General features: G+C 37.7%; 1 protein-coding gene across 1 annotated transcript in view; it reads right to left on the minus strand.

The window, feature by feature from the left end:
• The window catches only part of PIK3C2G (phosphatidylinositol-4-phosphate 3-kinase catalytic subunit type 2 gamma), a 203409-nt gene that overhangs the window by 104757 nt on the left and 80630 nt on the right, over positions 1-18022 (minus strand). The window contains exons 18-19 of the mRNA XM_058852977.1: positions 9484-9577; positions 8320-8414 (exon numbers count right to left, since the gene is read on the minus strand). Coding sequence (XP_058708960.1) covers positions 8320-8414; positions 9484-9577 — 189 coding nt within the window. The remainder of the gene's footprint in view (positions 1-8319; positions 8415-9483; positions 9578-18022) is intronic.

An 18022-nucleotide genomic window follows, 5' to 3' on the forward strand; every position in this document is an offset into this window, starting at 1 on the left:
TTACCAAAGAGGATCCTGTGTATTTGACAGACACCACAGAGAAAGCTGAAGGACAATTCATCTGTCTGTCTTTTGACAGAAATGCCTATGGCTTGCATGACCCATTGGGAAGAATTTTACAAGCTTTAGATTTGGAAAGAATATTAATTCTTTTAGATTCACAGGTCACTTTCTGCTGTTTAATTCAAGGGTCCAGCATACATCAGCTCCAACCATGTGGGCTCTTTGCCAAGAAAACACCGAAGGAGAAAATGTGAGACAATGGTCCCTTGAATAATTCTCTTGCTTAAAAGGAGGTTATTACATCACAGCAACGTTGTTCAAGCAAAGACAAAGACAACTCATCTGACAGCTCTTTCTTTCCTCTCTCAAATGGTTTCTAATTTGGTTGCCATCCAAATGACATAATTCTGATTACAGACTAATGTGCCATTGAGTTTGGGTGAGAATTCTGAAAGCAATTAATATTTAGAGAAATATTTTCAAACAGCAGGGGCTTGATGAGTTTAATCTCGAAATGGCCATCATCTGCAAACACCTAAAAATGCTGAATTACAGTAATTCTGCACTGTTATTCTGACAGGACCTTTTATCAATCCTTACCCTCTCCTGCCCAGAAATATTACCTTTTATTCTAGTTTATTTATTTATTTATTTATTTTAAAAAATGTTAGTAATTATGTTTGGGTTTATGTTAGGGAATTCTTTTCTAAGCAAAATTACCCCAAACTGAAGAAAAATTACAAAGTAATTTTCTACTAAACCATGGACTGATGTAACATTATCAACAATGTCTAATTCTAATTGTTCTATCTCTTCTAATGTTTCAGTTATTTAGGCAAAGGTCCAAAGCCCAGTTGTCATGCTAGTAGTGATGATTAAACCTAGAAATATTAACCACAGAAAACACACATCTGACAGCAATATTAAGCCTACCAATAACTCATTACACTGGATGTCCTGCATCCACTTGAATCCACTCTCTGTTTATTCATATTTTTCCTTAAAGTTCTCACTGACAGTGTTCAAAAATAGGAATGATTTGCAAAACTCCAGCCTGCCAGACCAGGCTGTGATCAATGGCCTAACTATAAATGAGCACTCCAAACTCATCAGTCCAAGGAAATCAGGGCCTGAACTGCATTTATTCAAGTCATGAGGCAAAAACTTTGAGTTCCCAGAAAAATGGATTGAAAACAACGCTCAAGACCAATTTTGTCAAAAATTGGTTCAAACAGCTATAGTTAAAACACAAAAGCTTGCTAAGCTGGAATGAGAAAAAGATCTATAACAGAGCAAGACTTATAAAATGTTTTACATAATGTGATGCAATTTTGAAACATCTGCAGACTCATTTTGAGTACAATAATTGCCATCTCTAGCAAAAACAAAAGTTTCACACAAAGGAAATTAATTGAATTTTTTCCCCCTCCAAATATTCACAAAACTCAAAACCTGCAATGCAAATTAAAAAAAAAATTTTTGGATAGTGCATCTGAAAATTTTGCAGTGAGACATCCTCTCCCAGTATCTCAGCTGAGCACTCAGAATCAGGAGCACCACCAGGCTGCAGCACAGCAGCAGCTCACTGGAGGACCCCTCTCAGCTGCAGGATTGCTCTGGGCAGCAGAGGCAGAATTTCACCAGAGAAACAACACCAGCTGCTCAGCTGAGAGTCACAGGAGATCCTCTCCATGCTGTTCACTTTCCATTCTGTCTCTCCAAAATCATTACAATCTGCTTTGGGAAATCTGCATCATCCTTGAATTGCAGCTACTGTTATTTATGATTTGGATGTCTCAGATCATTGAAGTTGGCCACTCAGTATTGGCCTAGCATAAAGAAAATTTCCATGTAAAGAAACTACTGCTAGGATTAGATCCAGGTAACTTTTCCTAGTAGCTATACACAATACACAAAAATCAAAATAATTCTACATCCTTCAAATTAATAACTGAAAATTACCCGTGTGAAGTGACAGAACTAGATGAACATTTTCTCAAAAATTTTTCTGACTTATTGCTACTCTGGTTTACATCCCCAAATATCCCTCTGGGACAAGCAAGGATTACATGAGATATCCATCAGGAAAGATTTTGGCTCCCCATTTTGGTTGTTACAGAAGCAAAAATAAAACCTTTTTAATGGGAAATAAAAAAGAAGAAAGGCACAGATGAAAGCTGCGTGTGACACCTGCACAGAACCCTGCTCTGAATCCCAGAACTGCTCAGCTGCACAGGGAGAGTCACTGCAGCCCTTCCCATCCCAGCATCAGAGGCAAGAGATCACCACAAGGCTCCCTGCAATCCTTCCCACAGAGCAGATCCAAAAGGCAAACCCATCTTTCATGCTCAGCTACATTATTGAAGGGGTTAGGACAGATATAACTTGAAGCTCGTGGGGAGTTTTCTGGCATAGCTGAAAAACCAGATATGTCAGCTCCAGAGTTTTTAACTGCAAAAGGAGCCAAATACAAAATAAATCAGACAAGCCGTCTTTGGAAAAACAATGTACTGCAAAATTTTTTCCTTAGTGCTACCTTATAAATCATGGAGCAGCTAAAAGAATTAAAGCTTTTCAGAGCTCTGTCCCCTTTCCCAGTTCATCTTTGCAGTTCTAAGAAGGTTCACTTGTGCACATACACAGTGGTGAGTTTCTTTCATTACAGTAACATGCACTAATAACTGGCATTTACAGACTTTTTATGCTTCACTTGACAACGTTAATCCTCCTTGACTATGACTTTTGGCATGGAATTTCCTTTGTTCCAAAGGTGGGACACACACAGAGTTATCTCTGTGTTCAGTAACTTATTGAGTGCAGCTGAATATTTGCCTGCACCAGTAAAATTAATGATGCTTCACTCTGTGCTCACACTGATATATCATCACCAGGGTACCTCACCTCTTCCCTTTTGTGCTTGCACAGGATTTGGGAAAACACTCAGCATTCCAAGATTTCTCAACATTCAGGAATATATTCACTCTACGAAGAATCATTAAAATAATTAAAAGCAGACATACACAAAACTATGTTATTTATGTTCTTTGTTGTCAGTGACTCACCAGATTTTCTCATATTCACTAAATTACAAAAAGCCATAACTTTGTGCTTTACTAATTTTTAAACATATTTCTTTTTTAAAAAGCTGTAATTTTTTAACACTGTGGGAAAACTAACTCCCTCTTTATATTTTAAATGTTAAAATGCCATACTTATATTATTTGTTAACCTTTCCCAGTTGTGTTTCCAACTGGATTTTTTAATTCTTTGGAATTTATTTTCACTGCCCTTTTTGTTAGAATTTTGAAAGTTTAAGATGTGGTCTTGCCCCACAGTCCTCTGGTCCCCCAGTTAGTACCTCCTTTTATTAATTCCAGCTGAGGTCACAGCCAGTTCAGTCCTCTGTCTTTAGACACAGCAAAAAGTGACTTTAAAACACAAAGTTGTTTTTTTTTTCTCTAAATCTAAAATGTGCTTAATTCAATGTAAGATATGGTTTTGTTGATTTAAATACACTGTTTTCTCCTAAGTGTGCAACTACTAAAGTTCAAACCCAACAGTTGTTAACTTCTTCACAACAATCTCTTTATTTCATTTGCTATCATCTTTTTCTAAAACTGGAGTCTGAGAAAATGGAAAGTCTGTAAATTAGGAAACAAAATAATTATCTCTCTGTTGTACAAGGCAATAACCCAAGGCCCACACAGCTAATAATGAAGCACTAAGCACAGAAGTTGGCTGAATCATTATCTCACATAAATAATGCTGTGATGGTGTTATTTACTAGACCCAAAGGTAACTAGAGAAAAAAAAAAGGTCTTCAAATGATCACATTACATAAACAAGAATTATGATTTCAGAAATCGAATCCCAAGGTGTGATCTATGGCTGAGGCTCTCTGCAGCCCAAAACACAACGATCACATCAAGTACTCTGCATTCCAATGAAATTCACAATTCACTTAGTTGAATCAAACATATACTTGGACTGCATATTCCTATACAGGCTTAAAATTATACATATGATTAAGTGATTTTTTAAATTCTGCTCAATAAAAAGGACCAAATTAAGGTGAAAACGAGCAGGCAACTTTTGTATTTGCATTCATGTCATTTTAATGGGCTGGGGTTCTCAGGCTGCCCTGCACAGCTATTTAGGAAGTTCATTTTATAATTAGCAGAGTCAATAACTTCTGATTGTCAGAGAAAGATATGAAAAGGCAGCAAGAAAAAGATCTGGAGGATGGTCATCTCTTTAATGTTCAGATAATTAAGAGTGTTGGACAAATGAGTATCCACTTGCATTATTCCTTCTTTTGAACACTTTAAATAAATTACGGTTAACAGAGACTGGTTTTGACAGATAAAAATTTATTTCCTTTCAGAAAATACGAAGCAATTGTTCCAATGCTGGAGTTCTGAATGAAACAGTAGTAATGATTTTGGAGGAGAAGGTATTGAGGTACAAACCTGCCAAGAGCAGGAAAAGTAATTGGGGCCTTTTTAAATTTTTATACATTGCTATGTTCTTTTTGCTTCTTATAGTTCTTTTTCTATATATATATAAAAAAAAAATAAATTATGTTCTAGCTATGAAATCAATAGTCTGATTCACATTGTTTCTAAAGTGCTGGATTCCATCAAGTTCCTTTTTAATCTCACATTCTTACTTTTCTATAAGATGTGGACTTGGAAAAGAAAGGAGACTACTCCTTTTTCTATTGTCAGTCAACCTGTAGCTCAGAAATGCCAAAAACTGGGAAAGTTCTCCGAAGTTTTTTAGAAGACAAGCTACAAAAGGACATTTTGTCATCAGCAGGGTTTTCACCTGACTTTTCCTTTTCTTGAGCTAAGCAAACCAGCTCCCCGTGCTCCAGCAGAATTTACAAACACTCCCAGCCTTCCATGACCGTGGAACCTGTTCCTTAGCACCACCTTCAAGCAGCTGCCACAGATCCTGGAGGACACCGTGTTTTTCCCCGTTATTCAATCTTCCTGTGGAAGGCAACCATCTGTGAAGCATTCTCCTGCCCACCTGCTGCCCCAGCCAGCTGTTCCCATTCCACGCTGCCACCTGTGACAGCAGCTAAAAGCCAAAAAAAAAACCACTCAAGCACGAGGGAAACCAACTGGCAGGACGCCAGGTGGATTAAAAACTCCAGCACAAAAGCTGACAAAAAAAACCCACCTGTGTGTGCAAAACGTCAAGTTTCTCACACAGAGAGTTATCCAGGAGATAAACAGCGGCTTTCAGCAGGCAGGAAGGCCCAAAAGGGCTCAGCAGGTTTCTTCCCCCCTCAAGCAACTTTTTGTGCTTTGCTAAAAGCGGTTTAATAGCTTGTCACCGTGCCTCTAGGGAATGGGGGAACTTGCTCCAGCCTTCTGGCCTCGCAGGAACTCTGGTGGCACTAACATCAGGGAGAATGTCTGGGAGGTGGTGGGATAATTATCCATGTCTCATGGACACTAGGAAGTCCTGAAATAAGACTAAAATGGGATTTAAGTGGTACAGGAGTCCTGTGCTGGCACAGTAGATGCATGGGCAAATTTCAGTCTCCTTGGGAAGGGGAAGGCATTCAGAAGTACCAGTGAGGAGATAAAACACTGATGGAAGCAGATGGCCCAAATTCCTCAAGAATTCAGAGAAGGGAGAAGACACAAATGAGAAGAAAAAAGCCAAATGTTCAAACAGGGTGTAAGATCCTTCTCATTCTCAATAGCAGAATTAATGGAACAAATCTGCAACAGATACAAGCAAAGTAGACTGAAACTATCCTGGTTGACAAGAGCTGAAGTTATGTCCCAAGGGTGAATACTCCCTCTGTTCTGTCCACCTTTGCCAGTTAATGCCCCATAATTTTAAAATAAAATCTTCAGACAAACTTATCACTGCTTGATGAAAAGAAATTAACAATTGGCAATCCAACATTAATATTACAAAAGTGATGAGATGATACACCATTGTTGGGTAGCTGCTTATCTCTGACCTGCAGGGAAATGGAATCATTTTGAAAGAACTGACATCTTATTATAAATAATATTTGTCATTAAAATAAATTACAGTGTTGACAGTCACCACCCTTTCTAGTAATTTCTAAATTTACACTATTACTGTAAAACATGGAAGTTCAAATCAGTTGAATTTTCTCCTGTGGCTCTGGAACCACCAGTTTTCTATATTGCATTAACCTTTTCTAAGTTTTATTTTGGGCAGATACAGTGTGCACATTGTTGTATTATTTAACAGTATTTTTACTGCAATGTCATTCTTTACAATTAAAAATGAATAGAAAACTTGTCACTAAAGCTTTTTTTACCAGTCCTTGCTTCATGATAGTTAATTTGATAATGAAACAGAATGTGACATTTGAGAATAAAATGTAACCTAATCACATTTCATAAAAAAGTTATCTGAATGTACATGCACACATGCTCCCCACATTATTAAATCAATGAACTTCTTTTAAAAGTCTCTCTAGAAATAAATGAAAGAAAACATCTGCTTTCTCTTACTTTCATAATGACTGAAATTCAATTTGTGAAGGAAATATTAATTATTTAGGACTTTTATTAATAAAAGTCACGAAGTTACTGGCAAACTTTCTAAGTAGAATTTATGTTTTGAGAAACTGCCTTTTAAAATATGGGAGTAGGAATATGAGTAATTACATAAATTGGGATGTTGGGTAGAAAACAGTTTGATTCTGAAGAACATGGTGGAGTAGAGTAACCAAAAACCCCAAATTGTAGATGATGAATACAAACACCAAATTTTAAGAGACATTTGCCACATTTATGTTCTCTCTCAAGTTTAGCTTGAAACATATGAACTAAACACTTAAATAAAAGATACCCAGCATGAACAGGGTAACTACCAGCTGAAAACCAGAGAATAGAGTGAGTCTTGAGAAATAACCTGCTTGATGTAGATGTAGTTTTTAAATGTATATAGCTGTGTAGTGTATTAAGCTGTACATAGAACAAATTTACACATTGTAATCACAGTGTGCCAGATAACCATATACATTCAGGATGGACTAACTGCTCTGTATTTCCCAATATTATAATATTAGACAGATTGAGCAAAATTTGGGGGAAAATAGGGATTTGCACTAGAAAGTAAAGAGGAAGACTGCAGACAGTAATTTTTCTTCTGAGATGAAGAGAGGAATTGAAGAAAACACAGGCAAGTAAATGACGATCCCTTGTCCGTTGAACCCTAGATATAATTTCTGATTTTACAGGAAAACTGCCAGCTCTTAGGGCATATTTAAAACCCCAGGCTGGATGTTTTATATACAGTATGACTAAGGTTAATATTAGTAGAAATTGTCTCAGGCGTATTTCAGGCACTGTCGAAAAATGGCTCACTAGATGTGGTTCCTCTTTACTTGAAAGATATGCTCATTAAGCACATTATCCTACTCATTCCAGTAAAACAAACACATTAATAAATCTGTTTTATCCTCACTAACACTTCCAGAGACCATGCAGGTATGAAAGTATTATTTATGTTCTTCCCAACCCCACAGTTCATCAACCAAATGCCGACATTTCAAATTGTTTCCTTTCCTTTGCCGGGAAGAAAGCTCTGGTTAAAGGGATCTGAACCAGCTGAACTGTAAATGAAAGCTCAGTTCATCCATCATTACTAAAGATGGAAAAAAAAAAAAAAGAAGAAAACACAGCAGAGTTTGGTTTTCAGATCACAGGGCAGATGTTGAGACATCAGAAAGCCACATTCTTGCTCAGAGAGCCTTGAGGTAAGAGCACAGCAAACAGAGTAATTACCCCATGCAATAATACAGCAAGAGGAGCCCTTATATTGCAGAGGCAGGTGGTGAATGGCAGCTTCTCCATAACCATGAAAAAGAAACTGCTGGAAACTCTATCACAAGTCAGAGTGATATGAAAACATTTTTGACACACAGGAGAATTCTGACAGCTTCAGGAGAGGTCAAAGAAATCACAAAAGCAGCTAGCCTCCTTTTAAAGTGAACCAATGCTTGCAAATTTTGGGGAAGGCTATTTTTGGCTCAAACAAAAAAAAAAAAAAAGCTGTAAAACCAAACAGTATCTTACTTAAGGGAGCAGAACTTCCCCCTCTTCCTCCTGCCCAGGGGCAGAATGAAGGCAGAGATAAGATCTTTTATACAAGTTACCCATAACCAGCTCTGAAAGAGAAGGAGCAAACTTAGTTTTTCTGTTGATTTTAAACCAAAAGGGGGTTTTTCACCAAGGAATCATGGATAAATTTCACTGTGACATAAAATGATATGTGATATGAATATGTGGTAGCAATGGCAAATGTTCTTACCAGTAAAGCTGATGGGCTATTTGGATGCTCTGAAGAGAACGATTCAGCAGGAGTATCACCAGAGGGCTTTCAAGGCTCCACTCAAACTTGAGCACCTTAATAGAGAAAAATTATAATAAAAATCATTTTTATGCTGGCTTTGGTGTCTTTTTTTTTTTCTTTTTTTTTTTTTTTTTGGTTATAAAACTAATCAGAAAGGACCCAGTGCTTAGTTTGATCAAAGCAATCAGACACATGGGGTTTGCTCTGGCAATGCAATGAGCAGAAAAACTTCAACTCACAAGGATCTACCACCACCTCTAAGGCAGACAGACACCACCCTGATTCTGTGTTAACATGCATATAAATATGCAGCTTGTCTTCCCCTACATAAAATTATCACTGCTGTATTTCATTTTTAATCTGATTATCTGGTTTGGGAAATAAACTTGTTTTAGAAGAGAAGCTGTGGAAGGTGAAAGGTCACAGCAGTTTGTGAAGGTTCTGCTGCCTCACAGTAGAGGATTACAGATCATAAACACATATAGAGATGTTTATCTAGATAAGCAGATATCACAAACACAGAAATAAACCCTGAGAAACTTTGCAGTGTGGATGGTGGGTCATCCATATGCACGGTGTTATGAAGTGAGGGGATAAAGCTTTCAAAAGTTCCTGCTCAGCCCCAGCACAGGACATATTCAATCATTCCAAGTGCTTCAGAAGCAGTGGTGCCATAACTTGCAAAACATTAATTTCCAGTGAAATGCAATTCTAAAGAGAGAATTCCACACCCAAATGTCCACTTTACTCTGTGATGACAGTGGTTTTCTCAGTATATGTGGTATTAAAAACCCAGTGGTTTTTGGCAACAGCATTTCCTTCCTTGACTGCAATGAAGCCCTGTCACCTGAGCAGAATTTCTCTTGTTCATTTTACTTTTCTTTGTTACTTGAAAATACCTTCCTGTGCTATATTTAAAGCCCAATCAGAATGCCAAAACAATTCCATTCTCCTAAGTTTGATAGAGTCCCTCCCCCAGCCCTGTTTTTAATCCACTCATTGCATCAGTTGACAAGACTTATTCCTCTTACAATATCTTGTCCAATCTGAAAGCTTCAAAAGTATTTAATGAAGTTATTGATTTGCACAGAGGACTTCCTTGTCTATCAATTTCTTCCTTACCTGAACCAGCTGTGGGAGGTATTCTAACAATTCATCATTTGACACATTTTCTATTTGTTGGACTGCTGCCCTGCGAATATCTTGATCTGGAAAACTAGAGCAGAACAAAGAGGGATCATTAAGAGCTACCAGGCCACTGCAAATCTCCTGAGCTCTCACTGATATAAGATGTTAGAAAAGATGATTTTCTCTCAAAATTTAACAAGGGGAAAAAAAAAATCAATTAATTTGCTTTACTGTAACAAGAAACACACCACAGATTACTTAATTGGATTGACTGTTACAGTCCCACATAGGGGAAAAAACCCCAAAAACCTGATTTTCAAACACCTTGTTGAATTTGAACTACCACATATTGTAATTTCCCAAATCATGAAGCAAATTACAGATCTCTTGCTGCTCTTTCTTACCTGAAATAGGAAATTTCTGAGCCATGTAAACTATTAACAGTCCCTTGAACACTTCATTTGTTCTAAGCAACAACATAAAAGCTTGAAATTTCCAGTACAAAAAGGGTTCATTTCAGATAGTTTATTCCCAAATCAGCTCTTCCATTTTCTGTCATAACACAATCAAAAACACTTTTAAAACAAAAGCAATTTTGAAATTGAAAACATGGGTTGGGTATTTTTAGGATTTTATTATGTGAAATTTGGTAAAAAAATGAACACCTTCCCCAGAAAGGTTCCAAGTCAGTGAAAGAGACATTTCTGATGAGAAAACATTTGAGAACTCAGTAAAAGCTACATTCTCAACTAATTCTGGCTGAAACCAGGGCGGCTCTAGCCTGGTATAGATTTTGTGATGGACCTCTCATCATAAAAATGATAAAAGAGGAAAACACGGTGTGGCAGCAGTGATAATGCAGAAAAAGAAAGCTGGATATCATAGATGGTAAAAACACTTTTCTTTGAAAGAGAATAAAATTTTAATGTAACCTGATTGATCAAAACTCTCTTAACATTTTCTCCCTTGTAAGAGAAAAAGAAAGTATACAGTGCCTCTTTTAATATTTGAAAGTCAAAAAGATAATCTTTTAAGCACTTCTTTTGAAAATATAAAAATAATTTCTACCTTTTTGCATTTTGCAGTTGTGACATTAATCATTAAAGTTTGGACTCAATGGTGTCAGAGGTTTTTTTCCAAGCTTAACGATTCCATGATTTTACACGCAGGGAATTTCACATACGCAGAAATTGCCTAGATTGGTTCAAATTTGGCTTTAACAAGGAAAGGAACGAGATGTGCCCCATGTGGATGGGTGCTATGTGGGGTCACCCTTATTGTTGCATCAGCACTTGCATGCTCTCCACTGCCATCCCAAGAATATTCTCTGTCTTCTCTTGGAGCAAACTGGAAATGTTCATGGATGATTCAGTTGCAGGGGTGCAAGAAGGGTCATCTCTGCCTAAGAGGCAGAAATGTCTTCAAACAGCACCACAGTCAGTTGGGTGTTGTTCAGAAGAGCTGGTGGGCTTTGATCCAGCCCCTGTGTCGCCCTGAAAACTCAGCTTCTGAGCTTGCTGACATGGTTCTCTAAAGACTTTCCCAGGACAGTAACTGTAAACATAGATATGTGTACATTCTTTCTGTTACACGTCTTGTGATGGACATCTCTCATGGCCAGTGCAGTGAGAAAGTGTTATCCTGACCATCCAATCTCTGGCCGTGGTCAGGAGCCTATAAATCCTGGAGGGAAAAATAAACCTCTCTTCTTCTCACCACACCTCGACCTGTGTCCGTGTGATCTGTTCATCTTCAGCGGCAACACCCCTGAGGGCAAGCACCTGCCCCACAAAAGGCAGTGAATCCCTGCCCTCCGAGCTGATACGGCTCTTGGGAGAGAGCACACCACAAAAAGTGATGGCTAAAGGACGAGGGTTATCCCATCAATGCACCCTGAGGAAAGCCCTTTGAAATCAGACCCTTGTGCTGGGCAGGAGATGCCACCGGCCAGCAGTGTCACTGCTTCAAGAGCTCAGCACAAAACCAGACTGCTCCCTTCCCACCCAGCACCTTTTGCCAGTGGTACAGAAAGAAAATCCTGAAGTGAAACAGCGGAGGCAGTACCATATCTGCAGCAGCGACCACTTGTTGCTACCAAGATAAAAAGAGAAGAAATTGTAAAGCTAAGTGCTCAGCAATATAATGGCACCTGCTGCTGGAATCTCCAGCTCCTAATTTCAATAAAACCAGCTGAAGCAGAACAGTGGGTACACTTTGAGCAGCGAATTAACTAGAGGCCATCTAATAAAAATGGGGATATTTTGATTTAAAAAAAAAAAAAAGGTGGAAAGTTGGAGTTGAAAAAAATGGTTTTTAAGGCTGCAGCCATCTGCAACCTGTAACACTTTCCAACACCCTTTAGCAATGCGACTCAGGTCTGGTTTCACTATTAAAAAATTTATTAAAAATACTATTTACTATTTACATTTACTATTTATGTGTCTGTTATGGCACATATTTAATGATGTTCCTAATATGGTTTATAATTCTTTGTATAATGCCAAGAGGGCCTCGATGGGGAGAGGAAGAATGCATTATAAATAAATTATCATCCTAGGCACAGATTAGATCTTTTGCAAGGCTTCTATTTTTTTTTTACTTATTTATTCTAAGCAACCCATTAGGAATGAGAAGTTGTTACTTTAATATTCACATAGCTATTTAGACCTAAACATATTTGAAGGAGGACTATATATTAAAAATAATAATCCCTTCCATATCATCCTATATTCTAATTATGCAATTGCTCCAAAGGGTTGTGTTCCAGGCATGTGTAGATAATATGGAAATGAGTCTTTTCCTTCCCCTACTTGCCTAGTTCAACAGGCTACTGAAGAGTGAAATACACTCTACACAGGCACAGGGCCAAGCAGAAAAAATGTTATTACTCAGTTACAGCTTGTCCTTACCAACAGCCAAGATCTGAACACACGCAATGCAATGAGGAGAGAAAATCCTTTTTTTTTTTTTTTTTCCAGCTATACAAAGAATGAGAAAATTATTTTTATCCCAAACTTTCTGGAAAATGCAGCAGCTAACACTTGATTTATTTAGAAATGATTTGATGTGAGTCAAAACCAGGGCTATGTCTAAGTCACCAGAAGCAGTGCCAGGAGGTGTGATTAGGGCAATGACAGGCACTGGGGTGAAATATCAGTTTGCTTCAGGAAACATGGCTCTTGTCATTCTTTTTGAATGCGATTTTGGATTAATTTGTTGGTCTTGGTGATTAAAATGTTTTCTTCAGTTTGTAAATCTTGAGGTCAGCTTGAGGCTTAGTTCAGTCTTTTGAACAGAATGGGCAATTAGAGTATTTTTTTAACTACCTGACAATTTGTAAATCCCGAGATGTAATAGCCATTGCTTTTTTTGAATTTCAGTGTTGTTCAAGGCCACAGGTACAAGTACTATATTGAATTTCTATTTAAATATTGTACACAGGCACAATATTTATTTCTGTTTGTTTTCCCCATTATATTTATGTTTGAGCAAGCATTTAACATCCTCAGAAACACTGGAGTTACAGCAAACTCTTATGAACTTCACCAGTATTACATAGTGCTTATGCTATTCACGCTTGCAGACACCAGTTTATTTGCTAGAAGCCAATAAAAAGGAACAGTTTAGAAGCAGATCTGAGTAAAAAATATCCCTTCACATGCCTGGAAACTATGCCATCTTGTAGTCTGGTACTTAATTAGGGCTGGAAGGGTTTTTTTCTTTTTCCAGTGAATAATCTTGCAAATGTTTGAGTTGCATCAAATCTGATTTTAATAATCCATAAATTAGTCTTGATTAGAGGACAAAATTAATTATTTTTTGACTCTAACTCAATGCAAGAAAAATCACTTCAGGCCTAAGAAAAAGAGCTTTATAGTTTGGATATTAGAGGAGAGATGATTTCCAGGGCTTGCTGCAATGAATATGCAGTTATTTATTTACTAATGCTGAACACTCTGAAAGCAGAGAAGTGAGACAACTCTATCACAACAAATTCAATATTCCAGTCTTTAAGGGGACACTCCTCAGAAAGAACTCATCTGTAGCACAGTCTGACTGTATCAGATCAAATTTTTTTAAGTATTTGAACTGACAGAATTCCTGACATGTGGCCTCTGACTATGGCTTCAAAAGGCAGGACCTTTGAGGACTCCTCTTCTTAGCTGCTTCATGGTTGTCACCAAACTATCTGAGAATTTACCTTAAAAAAACCCATCTTAAAATGAAATCTTTTAACAATGCTTGTAAGTTTCTTTTATTGCATAGTTTCAAAATGGTAGCTGTCATCCAGGTTTAAGTTTCCACTCACTTATAGTTGTTTTCTGGTTTTTTTCCCTCATCAAACAACCTATTGGTCAATAAATAATTGAATAGAACCACTGTGTCGTGGCTCTGGTCTAAATGATTAAAACCCAAGTGTTCCCCATTTATTTCCCTGGCTGCATTGTAATATCTTGCAGCTTTCTTTTGGCCAGTTTAATTGTTCTCTCTTAAGGCAATGAGTACTCCACAACAGAGGTCATGGCTTCTTACATATTTGTTCCAGGTTTACACACATCAGGAACATCACAGGCTCTACCAAAAAATAAGCAATATGTAAATTATAGTTGAGTTTAGTCCTCAATTACAGGACTTCAAATGTGCCCTTCACAGCTTTTCTCACAATTTGGATTCTCCACAAGTAATGAAACTATTTTCCTCTCATTAAACACTCACCTATTTAAACTCAACACCCTTTTAGCAGTTTTGTTCCTCCCTCTCTGCATGATGCCAGTGATTGACAGCCACCCATTTTTTAACTCCTAAGTAGATTATTAGATCTCCCTTGAGACTTTAAGATGTTTTTGTAAAAGTTGAATTTTGAGCATAGATTACAATCTGGTTTAGAAATAAGGACAACTTTCAGCCCTTGATTCTTTTCATACAGCTAGCCAGTCGGGGGCTATTTGTGTATCTGTACCTTTCAGCTAAATCAGATTCAAACAGACAACTAAGCACTGCTGAGGTGTCCTGTGGAGCTGTGAAATTCTCTTGAGATTTTAGCATCTGCCAGTGGTGAGCTGACTGCAAATGAGAAATAGATGTGCATTTCATTTTTAACAGCTTTACTATTCTAATTTTATTGTGCTGCCTCAAGTAGCCCTATGCTGGAATATATTTGTCAGGTAAGTGAAACTGCTCAGTTCTCAGTTTTCTGGCATGTGATGATCTCTGAAGAGAACAATGTAGCCTTTCACAGGCCATCTTTTAAGGCAGAGGTTTATATCATGCCACTTATTTCTGCATTTCCCTTCACATTTTAAGTTCTCTTGCATTTTCAAAAAAGAAAAACTTCAGTCCATGAAATGCATGTTATTAAGTCTGGCAGAAACAAGGAAAGCTGAGCTAGCAAACCTGTTGGAATAAAGTTACCAACTGAAAACAAAAACCCCTTTTTGTAGTAAAGGGTATCATGTTATTGATGGATGGTACTGGGCCAAGCGAGAAAATATGGAAGAAATGCAGAAAAGAATAGACAGGGAAGTTTTGTGAGCCAGTTTAAGTATTTTAAAAACAATTAGACAGGAAGAAGGAGGAAACGACTAGAATAATGACTAAGGTGTATAGTTTTAGCTTACAGACAAGGTGTTTGTGATTTTTTTATTCCTTTGAAGGCCTCTAAAGAAAACACCCTGTGAGTGTATGAAGGTTAGAAAAGGGTAAGGACTAAAGGAAAGTACAGAAAGACAACAAAAGCCATCAGCAAGAAGGACACCACATTTTCATAATTTTTTTATTATTACTATTTTTTTTTAAAGAGAAAATTCACTCTTCATTGTGAGAGGTCATGTGAATGCTTCCCAACCCCACGCATTGCAAAGGCCATGGTGATATTCACTCGCTTTTGCTTTGGCTGATTGATTGGCAGATAGATCTGTGGAATTTACTCACAAAAAAGATACTTTCAGTGGTGCTCTCAGAGATTTTCTACAAGAAATTCTGACTGAAACAACTAAGAATAAGTTTAAGATGTCACGGAGACCATATGGCGAACCATATCCTAGGACAAGAGTAGGAAGAAATTAACAAAAAGAAGTTTCCATTTGAAACCTTTATGATCTAGAAGGTTCTTCCCACCCCAGAGACAAACTTCTCTGTTACATTAAAACTGAAGATTAAACCATGGAAAACATGATTATTTAGATTAAGCTCCCTGACTAGAGTGCACATTTATGCACAGAAAGCATGCAATATTCCACATAGTTGTCTCTTTATCCTATTACAGCATTCTGCAGTAGTACCCTCATATTTATTGTCAAGAAAGATAAAAATGGTTAAAAGCAGTTAAAAAGAAAATAAAGAATTCATCACGTGGCACTGCTTAAAAAGACTTGTCTGTTCCTAGCAATGCATACATTGCCATCTAAGTTATCACTAAATTTCATGTATCTTAAGCATAAGCAGTTTTAAAGCATTATCAGTAACGTGTTCTGTACATCAAATTAATTGTGGAGTGTTGCTTTGTTCTTATCTTATTTCTTTGCCTAAGCCTGTGTTTGCTCTCCACGTTGATGTATAACTACAGCCAAGCAACAAGATGCAAACAGGCAAGGTATGCTCTGCTTCCCTCTGGTTCTTAAATGCTCTGCTGGGCATTCTTCTGTGAGCTCCAAGGAACATTTTAAATTCTCCTTTAATCGAAACAATGACAATCTGATTCAACAATTATCTATTTGTTTGGCTTTCAAAGGCATAGGAACAAAATCTGTCTTCATGGTATCACATTCTATTGTAATTATTGGTTAGGTATCTGAAGCTCTGAAATGCAATAGCCACATAAAGTGAGAATCAAGAGCAGTACTGTGACAGTCACAGGCTGAGGGATGCTATAACCAAAACTGTCTGACAGCACTGATTTGGCAAATGGTTTTAAAGGCATGTCCTTTCCTGTGAAGTTGCCCTGATGGAATTAGAATTCAGCAGGAAGTTTCTAGGAAGATTATTAAGCCTAACAGGGAGGTTGCATCTTCACCTCCACAAATTACTTCAAGTTCTCCCTTCAAAATGGATGCAGCCATGCACTATGCTGGAAAAAAAGACATACCTCTCATGGCTGTTTCCTGATTCTAGCTAAATTTCCTCATTCCCAGCCATGACACCTCCAGGGCTGCAAATGTACTCTAAATGGGTCAGGAAAAAAACCAAACAAAACTGAAAAAACATTTGCTGTCTGGATTAACAAATATGCTTGGACTTTCCTTTGCAGTAATTTGAATAGCAAGATAACCTGACTAAAAATTCCCAATTATGGTTGTCCTAAACATACACAAAACATCATAAATGATGGCATTGCTAACCCTGGCTTTGGCTTCTTTCTGTCATTTAGGAAATTCTCTGAGTAAAGGAGTGTACTGGTGTCATCTCCCTGGCTAGTGTGCCACACAGTGTGGATACAGCTACAGAAAGCTCTAACTCTCTAAAACTTGGCTTTCTACCAAACTCAATAAGCAAAATCAATGGCAAAATGCACAGGGCACCAAGAAGCTCTTCTGAGTAGGAGGGACCACCTCTATAACTTTTGCCTTAGGGATAATTTTATATCTCAGGCAACAGCTTATAACCATCCTTCCCTGAAATTAGAGGTAAGAGTGTAAAATCTTTTTCTACACTTCCCCCTCCCATCCTCTCCTTTGCATCTTTATTGATTAAAAAAACATTAATGGTTTTTTAAATTCCCTTTTTTTAAGCATTGGCTTCTAGGGCTCTAGAAATCAATGCACTTGCTCCAAGAACTGGATTCAAGGTTGCAACTGAATTTATCTGTGAAATGTACCATGATTGTGTTTTCCATTTATGAAAAGTTCTTCCTTTCCACTGCACAAATGAGCATGTCATCATTTGCCTGCCTTGAGAGTTGCCTGCAAAGTGGAAGGGCATAAACAAGAGAGACACACTCAAATAACAAGAAACATCTGTTAAAGGGTACGTTTAACTGTGAGGTGAACAAAACAACTTAGAAATTTCAGAAAGTTGAAAAGAGCTTTCCAGTTCAGGTTCCTGATAATGGGGATTGATCTGATGGGCTGTGATACCTCTCCTCAAGCTCTGTGATGCTGCTTTGTAACCCAGGCTGTGAGGAAACATCTCCAATGGTTTTCATTTCTCTGTCCTCACCAATGGGTGTTTGAGTTTAATCACCAGGACAGATGCTGCTTTGTTTGCTCTGAGAAGGATAATTTAGAGTTCCCAAGCCAAGGCTTGCAGAAGTGACTAGACAAATTTTGAGAACTCTTTCTAAAGAGTGAGCACATGCTTGCAGCAGAGATTCAGGTTCTCCTAAAGGTGCTGGAAACTGAAGTTCCACCAAAGAAACCATCCAGAATCTGAAGTGACTGAAAACTCTTGGTCTCTTTTATGGTATTGATAAATCGTGGTGCATAGAAAGAATACAGCATAGAGCCAAACTGCAGATCTTGCTTCACTGTAAACTGAATATTTCTGCAGAATTGTGGGAGTCAGCCCTGCTGGGATGCAGGGCCAGAAGAACTTCAGC

This window comes from Poecile atricapillus, chromosome 18 (genome assembly GCF_030490865.1).
Source record: "Poecile atricapillus isolate bPoeAtr1 chromosome 18, bPoeAtr1.hap1, whole genome shotgun sequence".
Taxonomy (NCBI): domain Eukaryota; kingdom Metazoa; phylum Chordata; class Aves; order Passeriformes; family Paridae; genus Poecile; species Poecile atricapillus.